Consider the following 9355-nt stretch of genomic DNA (forward strand, 5'->3'; position numbering starts at 1 on the left):
TTTACCTTGTAATGTGGATTGGCTAAATGTTCCTTGAATATGCATTATGGCTTCTAACTTGAAATAGCATGTTTTCAGCTAAAGGTCCCTTTATGCATGATTTAAATGGTTTTAATTGCATGGCTTCCATACTTAGTACAATTGATTGTGCTAACCCATATTTCTTCATTTTTCTACTAAGTGTAGGTTCCGGGAAGTGATTGTCCTACTAAGAGACTCAAGCTTGGATTTAGACTTCTCCTAGACTTTTTGGTATGTCCTCAAGTTTCTAAGACACACATTATGACACTTATATTCCTTATATTGTAATAGACTGTTAGAATCCTTATGTACTTGTCATTTTGAGACAATTCTATTGTAAAGGGCTATGGTCCCTATTTGAGATTCTTATGTGTACTTAGATGGTTTCATGGAGATGATAATATCTAGACATCCTACTTTCTATTTTCTATTATGAGACACTTTGACATTGATGTTGAAAAGTTTTTAATTTCCACATTATTCAATGTTGACGAATATGCTAAGGGCTTGTATAAGACCCATTTGGGGTCAAGTACGCCGTGTTACGCCTAGGGGTTGCTCTCGGGGTGTGACAAAGTGGGACAATCCTTTTCGGTGTGGGAGATACCTGATTCCGTGTTAATAGCTCACATGGTCTTATATGTCGGTTAAGGCTACTAGCCACAAGTAAGTTATGATGAACTAAGGTTACTTCAAGAAGTATCTCACATGGTTTTAAAAATGACGTTTATTTGCATTGACCATGTTTTATGATTCATGTTTTTAATCTCTTGTCTCACATTTTAGCTTGGTTATTGCATCTCATGAAGATATCTCTTTTTAAGCATGTTTTTAAATGTTTTATGCATGGCTATCATACTTGGTACACGTTTGTACTAATGCATACTTTTTCCTACATTTCCCCAAATGTAGGATCTGACCTTACTGATTTGCACTTTCGTGGCTAGGGATCTCATATAGAAGATTGAAGATTAGTAAGTCCTCATCAACCGAGGACCAAGCTTGATTTCCTTTTTTTTTCTTTACTTTCACTTTTTGAACTTGATGTACAGGCTACACCTGATCAATCTTATGTAGTAGATGTCTTTGAGACGATGTTTCGTCTTCTGCTTTTCTCTATAAAACTTTGATATGTTGAAACTGTCGTTTAAATCTCTTATGTTCTATTATCTTGTATGATGAATGGTCAGTGGCTTGTATGAGGCTTCTCGGGGTCTTATACGTCATGTTACGCCTAGGGGCTACCTTGGGTCGTGACAATAATTATCCATAGAAAAGCACAATTAAGCTACTAATCCAAGCTAAAACATCATACAATAGCTCCTTAAATCTCGAATCATGCATGAGTTAGAAAACCTTTCATCAAACCCTGATCCCTTAATGTGAGAAAATCTTTCACAATTTATGCATAAGTGAGAAAATCCTTTAACAATTAATCGATACTTACCTTAAAGCAACCTAGATCATAAACAATTCTTTTTTTCATAGATCATGCATAAGTTCATGAAAACATCATTTATTGATTCGTAGCTTTTCTTCAAATTCATGCAAATTAGTATTCATAGTCAAAAATCATTATCAATGCAGTGGTTTATATGAATTTGATTGGAAAGAAAGTAATTAAGTAAAAAAAATTATTATATGATCAAAATTGAACAATTGAATCCATACAAAGAGAACCCAAGAGGAATTGAATGAAAACTTAACCAATTTTGGAAAATTGAATTGCAAAATTTGAGAATCTTTAGGAATCAATGGGTGAATGGAACCCATTGATGAACTCTCTACATACATTGATCTTGAAGCCCTAAGTAATTGAGGAAGAAAGGATACTTGAACTTAAAGAACCTCTAGGAGAGAAAACCCTTGATAGGAAATTTTGGGATTTGGGGGAATGAAGGAGAATAGGTAGATTTTAGGAGTAAAATCAGTAATAGAGTCATTTTTATAGGTAAAATGACATTGTATAGGAATTAGGTTCATAGAAAAAAACCCAAATACCCTTTAAAAATAACTGTCGGGACCTAGTCTACGAAACCGACCTATGGTCTGTAGGAATTTCTACTGACCGTACTGGTCAGCAGTAGACTAAAGTAATAGAACCTTAAAATCAACCAACTTTCGACAACACCTTTCTACGGCCCGTAGGACTTCCTATGGTCTGTATACCCGAATCGTAGAACTCAACTTTAACCCCAAAATTTCACGAAGTCTAGAACTTTTCTACGGGACCTTCCTACGGTCAGTAGTCCATTCGATAGACCGTCCTGGTCCATCATAGAATGAGATACTGGGATTTGATTTTCAAAATTATTTTTTCACATCCTTGGAGACTAGTTTACGATCCGTAGAACATTCTACAAACCATAGACTGGTCTCGTAGACTGAACTAGTATCCAATCTTTTGGCATTCTTTCCTTTTCTAAATTTCTGAGGTATTACAACTTAGTGGGCTAAAACAGGAATGATTGGCCCAATTGCACTATCTAATAAAAAAGACATTTCGTACTGAGTGGAATGAAAAAAAAAACAACGGAGGTCGTCTCAACGAAATGTTAGCAGAAGTCAACACTATAATCAAAACAACCAATTGTTCCAAAACCAAACCAGTAACTACAAGACTCAAACCAAAGGTCCTACTACCCAATAATTCGATGTTCTAGAGCTAATGACACTGAAGAAAATCTCATTTGAGCCCATCAGCAAAAATATTGACCAAAGTCAACCCTTTCAACATAAGAGCTCAAAAAGGGGAAAACCATCCAAAACTGTCCCGACCACCTCGAAAAGCAGTCGTCCACCCTGGCAAGTCACAAATACAACACAAAAGCTATGGGGAAGAGAAAAATAATAAAGAAATGCAAAAGCATGAAATGACCACGAGAGTCATAACATAAGTGATGTTCTTATTCTACGTGAATGGAAAGCAATGTTAATAGACATCTGTCAAAAATTGAGTGACTATTTAGGGAATGGGAAAAAGTCAAATATACCCCGAACTATTAGAAATTGTATGTATACATCTTCCATTTATACTTTAAGTTTGCATATATGCTTGCATCATACTTTTGGGCCATATATATACTAGTTTTTTGACACGTGCGTTGCACGTGATTACCAATTCAGAAAATATATGTTATAGTAAATAGTATTGCTTATTTTAGTGAAGATTTGAATTAATAAGTTTAGCACAAAATACTATTGCAGATTCTTTTGTGAATGTTCAATGTAGATCGTCATACATATCTCTTATTCACACGAACCTATGAAGATGGTCAATGAAAGATTTTATTAGTTAAATGCAACAATGTATATATTTGTTTCAATCATGTAATTTGTCGTATCTCACTAATATTACCTTATAAATGATATTTGTTGTGTATTTTTCTTGTCATCTAACCAGATTTGCTTTGCACGTGTATTCCACGTTAAATTGTTTAGATGTCATATGAACATGTGAAGAGAACAACTACGATAGTTGAGAAAGGTTTCCTTTTTTTTACCAGAAAAATAAAAATAAAAATTAAAAGAGTATATTGTTTCTGTGAAATCATATATATAATCAACTGTTCATCTTACACCCAACAAATATAAGTTCATATACTATAAATGATTTTCAATTTATTCAACCTGATTCGGCAAAGGAAAAATAGTAAATAAGTAAAACAAAAGGTCTAATGTTCATATCGTAATACCTATTTTGAAGCAAACTTCCTGACAATCTAAATCACATAAGTAGCATTGATAAATAAAGTCATTCTTTTGTCTTGAGCATCAAAAAACCAAATCATGACAATTCTCTAAATTTTGTAAAACGATATTTAGAAGCATATATCTACATCACAAGATAAATTGTTAACAAAAACAAATAAATTTAGACTACATCATGTTAACTTCATATATTAGAGCATTACATACTAATTAATATATTAAGCAAAAAATTAATATTATATCATCAAAATTATTTTTATCAAGTACTCGAAGTTATGGAATATACCCTCTTAGGATAGACGATTTACTTCATCAGAATAGTGGTACCTCATATTCCGCTAAACTTCGAACTCACTCAACCATAACAAATACACAAAAAAAATTAAATGCAAGAAGAAGAAAAGTAGAAGATTAAAAAAAAATGCGGTCGAAAAATGAGAGGAATCCCCTCTATTTATAGTCAACATAGGGTAGTATGAACAAGTGTTTTTTATGTGTCTTATCTAAAAAGTCATAACCTTTTCGAGATATCACAACCCTTTGGAAAACTCACAACTTATTAAAAAAGTCACAACCCATTGCAAAAGTCACAACTCATCGAAAAATCACAACCCTTTGAAAAAAGTCAGAACTTATCGTAAAAGTCACAACTGATCGAAAAAGTTACAACTTATTGAAAAAGTCACAACTCTTTGAAAAGTTCACAACTCTTCGAAAAATCACAAACCTTTGAAAAAAGTCACAACTTATCAGAAAAGTCACAACTTATCGAAAAAGTCACAACTTAAGTTAGGGATATTATAGTAATTTAACATTCAAGTTAGGAGTTCATGCTTTTAAGATAATATAGAATATAGATAGATATATACTTGACCCAAATGCATAGACACGTGGTGTCATCTCAATAATTTACACAATTTACTTACCCATGACCCGAATTTGAACACTCTTTCCTTTATTTGTTTGTTAGCTAGTGCGGCCAGGAATATTGAGAATTTGAGGGCTGAACAACCTTATTGGCAAAATTGAACTTTCAATAACCTCTAGCCAACGAAATGTCATACGGCCATGAAATCCTATCTCAGAACAACGAACCCAATGACATGTAATTCATTATAAAGACCTTCACTTGTGTATTTCAACAAAGCAAATTAGTAGGAAGCAGAATAAAATAACAAGATGGGTTAGTACAGTATTGAAGTGTTTGTGATATAAAAAGATAAAAGAATACAAATTTTCCCATGATATATAAATTAAATTCAGTTGTTACAAAACCCAATTCAAAAGATAATAAAAATATCTATTGCGATTAAGTAATGGAAATAATTAAAATTATGTTAAGATTAGTTATAGTGGGATAAATCGATATAGCATTTCTAATTGTGGAATATATTTGGCTTTGTTTAAATATTGATTTCATTTTGAGCTATTTATTATAGGGCATAAATTAGTGTAGGTGTGAGGTAAGCAGAGATACAGATAGGTAATGGGAGCATTGAAAGCTGGTGAAATACTCAACTAACAGTATATGGCTCTCTTTGCTTCTTCTGTCTTCCCTCTTCCTCTGTTTAAGTCAAACTCAGATCCCTATCGTCTGTTCTCCACCAAGAAAGGGTTCAATTTGGGATTCCAGAAGCTTAAAACCAGAAGATTACACAGGACTAAAGTGGTGGTACATTTTGCAATGTTTTCAGAAAATCCACTCATCGGAGATTTAATCGCCACTGCATTTTCCGGTGGTATTGCCCTTTCCATGCTTCGATTGTGGGAAGAAACAGCCAAGAGAGGGGTTTTCGATCAGGTCTTTCATGCTTTTTATCTTTCTTTACTTTTAAGCCGAACTGAATTTTGTTTCTCTCAATCTTTACTATTTAGTTGTAAACGCACTAGTTTTCGAATATCTTTGTTTATGGTTAAATTCAAAATAGCATACCATTTAAACCACGACGAAGCAACAAAGACAACTTATTTTCTTTGATTTCTTGCTCACATCTTAGATGCTAAGTTTTTTTTAGGCATTATTCTCCTCTAATGTAATGGTGCAAAGAGGTAAATTTCGAAAAAATGTTTCAAGCTTTATATAAAAGGTAAGTATGACTAAAGAAAAAATGGCAGAGGCAGTCAGCTGGTCCAAAACAGCTCCAAAAATATTGTCTCGCGTGTTCTAAGTTACACTGTTAGAGCAATTTCGTGTGAGCTTATGTTGAATCTCTGCTTGGCTTGAGCACCTTTTTTGCTTTTCTGTTGTATTTCTATGAAAAACACTCTTAGTTGAATATTAATCTATCAAGTCCTTGATTAATATTGTTGTTTCTTGTGCGTTATTGAATTATTTGATTGTTGTTAACTCTTCCTTGTTTTCTGAATGTTATGTCATGTTTCGCCTATCATTTCATATGTCCTCCTTACTTTTATATTTTCCTTTCCAAACTGCTTTAATATGTGTTACTTGAGTCGAGGGTATTTCGGAAACAATCTCTCTACCTCCACGAGATAGGGGTAAGGTCTGCATACGTTCTATCCTCCCTGACCCCACTTGTGGGATTATAGCGGGTATGTTGTTGTTGAAGTCAGAGTCTTCCATTCCTCTTCAACTTTTGGCCTCTGGCATGAGAGTTCACCTATTGGACAAAGAAATTCAATGGTTTAATTTGTCATGCCAAGTTCCTCGAGTCTGCAAATGCGTGTGATTTTTCATGTTTCTCACAATTAATGTTGTAACTAGTGGGTGATAGAAGTTTGCTAAACAAAACTCTAGACCAGCATTTTAAATTGCTTATGATGCTAACTGGTGCTATCATTTTGTTCCCTTGACTTGTTTCAGCATCATAATGGTGTTCGACTTGGTGAGAGTTTATCTATGTGTCACGCATGATGGAACTGACTTCATAACATGAATGGCTAACTCTGTTCTAACTTGAGGAAGCTTAGAATAGAAGTATTGGGTGCTAGGAACTGTCTGCTTATTTAAGTATCGGGGATTCATTGAATTGCAGTTAAGGTTCTGATAAATCCTAAATATGAATGCTAATCTCCATGTGCTAAGTTTAATAATGAAATAAATTTCTTCGGTTTTTTTCTTATGGATGATGGTGGTGTTTGGGACAACTTGGGCACATCTCAGCTATTTCATGGGTACCTGTTATCTCCCACTTGCACTGATGATTAATAACTCTGCCCACCAAGGTTCCAGCCAGTGGAATGAAATCACCTAGTGTTTTTTTGTCTCTACTATGTGAACCCTAGTTTTCAAGGCGTGCACTCACTTCATTGACCACTTGTCCACACCGTTGTGTGCAATAAGCTTTTCTGAATCTGATGTTGCAAAATATGCAGAATTTTCATCTGTGGTGTATATTGAGTACCAGATAAGAAAACAAAGGCAGGCAGTGTTTATATTGGCAAACACTGCTAATCTTGAGTGCATTTACTGCTATATAGATGCCATATTATAGGGTGTGGACCATATTCACGTATTTTTCCTTACGTAATTCAGAAATTAGACTGAAAATCGAGAAATTATTCCAAGGTTGTATGATTTTAGTATTTAGCTGTAATCTGTAATTACTATATACTTAAACAAGTAAGGTTTATCAAATCCATTGAAGAGGATGTTATAAGTTATAACTAAATTTATGACCTTAGCCCACCTTAAGCATATTGCTGGATTCGCTCATCTTTTGGAAGTGATATCCTTACCTTTTCTGCTGAATGATGTCCCGATATGGCCTTTGTACTGTATTTTCTGAATTCTACAATTTTTGTATTACCCAGAAAACGAACAGAAAGCTTGTTCATATTAGCATTGGGCTAGTCTTCATGCTCTGCTGGCCAATGTTCAGGTAATGCTTTTCAACCTAACCATGAAGCCTTTCATTCATTCAATTCCTAATATACCTGGTGAGTGAGGCGGTGTTTTGTTTTTCCAGTTCTGGTCAACAAGGAGCAATTCTAGCAGCTTTTATTCCCGGTCTTAACATAATAAAAATGCTTCTTTTGGGATTAGGAATATGGAAAGATGATGCAACTGTCAAGTCTATGAGCCGATTTGGAGACCACAGGTTTAGTAATCAGAAGAATATTTTTAGCTTTTACTTGAACAATTTCATTAAACCATCTCTTGTTATAGAACTTAACTGTTACTGAAAATAGCGAGACATCACAACCAAGAACTGGTTCCCTTGAGGAAGAGGTTGCAAACCATATTTATTTATGTGCATCCATATCTTCATTCCTTTAATGGTAAGTTGGCAACAGGCTATTTGTTAATTTTACTAAAGCTGCAATCTGTGCGTAATATGATGCTGCCAACATCTGTGAACACTTGTACATGTTAACACTATTTATTCTTATTAGTCCTACTATTTCTCCTATATCATAACAAAATGATGCGGGAGAAAAGTTTCTGAAAACAGGCAGCTGTGCCAAAATTGGTAAAGCATAATTGCCGGGCCAACCCCATTCCTTTTTTTGTAGTCCTAATTAAGCTAAGGATTACTTCTTATTGTCCTTCAATGACCTCTTATTCTTTGTTAAGCAATTTAATTGGCAACTTACATTGTGTTTGGCATGCCTCTTACATTAGGGAGCTTCTCAAGGGACCATTGTACTATGCCTTTTCAATCACTTATGCTTGTGCTATATATTGGAGATATTCTCCTATTTCAATTGGACTAATTTGCAACCTTTGTGCTGGTGATGGTATGCTATGCTGAGGCAATTTAATTTCTGTCTGTCATGGTTACTTGACCTCCCTGATTGACTGATGATGTTCTAAGAAATAGTAAAAGTTACTGTTTTCGTGCTCCAGGTATTGCTGACATTGTTGGCAGGAGGTTCGGAAAACAGAAACTCCCATACAATAAAAACAAATCATTTGCTGGTAGTATTGCAATGGCAGCTGCTGGTTTCTTAGCATCCCTTGGGTAATTGAAAGCTTTCATTGTTATCATGTTTTGCTTAAATACTGCATATTTCTTACTGGTCTCTATGGTTTTGCTACAGATTCTTGTTCTATTTCTCCTTGTTGGGGTATATTCAGGTGAGCTCCAAGACGGTCTTAGGGTTCTTGTTTATGTCTCTTGCTGCAGCACTGGTTGAATCCCATCCTCTAAGCAGTGAACTCGATGACAACTTAACAGTTCCCTTAACCTCAGTACTGGTAGGCAGTCTTGTTTTATGATATCAGATTGTAGCCTGAGATGGATGAACTGTAACACTTAGAAATGCTAACTGAAAATGGGTAATGTGTTAGTCTGACACAGTATTGTGTATCACTAAGTATGGAGAACTCTGCATTACACAAAACTTGTTAGTTTTTATTGTGGTATTGTTAAACTAGTAAGCGTATCCGCGCGTTGCGCCGATATTTTAAAATATAATTTTTTTAAAATCTATTATTAACTTGTTAATAGTTTATTCAAATAAATATCAGAACTCATTAGTTATATTTATTTTATTTCATTAAATTAATGTTATTATTAGTCAATTATATTTTTAAAAGATAATATTATTCTAACAAATAAACACATGATGACAATTAAGTAGATAGGGAAAGAAAATTGGGAAAAGGCTCAAATATGCCATCGAACTTTTAGAAAAGGCTCATTTATGCCATCCGTTA

At 34.2% G+C, this 9355-nt stretch overlaps 1 protein-coding gene across 1 annotated transcript; it reads left to right on the forward strand.

Moving 5' to 3' along the window:
• The first annotated feature begins 5147 nt into the window (after positions 1-5147).
• Positions 5148-9124, forward strand: LOC102606110 (probable phytol kinase 3, chloroplastic). The gene is made up of 6 exons (XM_006354028.2): positions 5148-5533; positions 7507-7574; positions 7662-7793; positions 8318-8433; positions 8543-8657; positions 8737-9124. The coding sequence occupies exons 1-6, from the start codon at positions 5261-5263 to the stop codon at positions 8912-8914; spliced, it is 882 nt and encodes a 293-aa protein (XP_006354090.1). The 5' UTR covers positions 5148-5260; the 3' UTR covers positions 8915-9124.
• The last annotated feature ends 231 nt before the right edge of the window (positions 9125-9355 follow it).

This window comes from Solanum tuberosum, unplaced genomic scaffold, assembly GCF_000226075.1.
Source record: "Solanum tuberosum cultivar DM 1-3 516 R44 unplaced genomic scaffold, SolTub_3.0 scf00170, whole genome shotgun sequence".
NCBI lineage: Eukaryota > Viridiplantae > Streptophyta > Magnoliopsida > Solanales > Solanaceae > Solanum > Solanum tuberosum.

What these genes read in the sequence shown, in the direction of transcription:
- LOC102606110 (XM_006354028.2), top strand. Translation starts at nt 5,261, where the DNA reads ATGGCTCTCTTTGCTTCTTCTGTCTTCCCTCTTCCTCTGTTTAAGTCA. An exon ending in AGAGAGGGGTTTTCGATCAG is followed by an intron (nt 5,534 to 7,506) that starts GTCTTTCATGCT and finishes TGTATTACCCAG; the next exon opens with AAAACGAACAGAAAGCTTGT. An exon ending in CAACCTTTGTGCTGGTGATG is followed by an intron (nt 8,434 to 8,542) that starts GTATGCTATGCT and finishes TTCGTGCTCCAG; the next exon opens with GTATTGCTGACATTGTTGGC.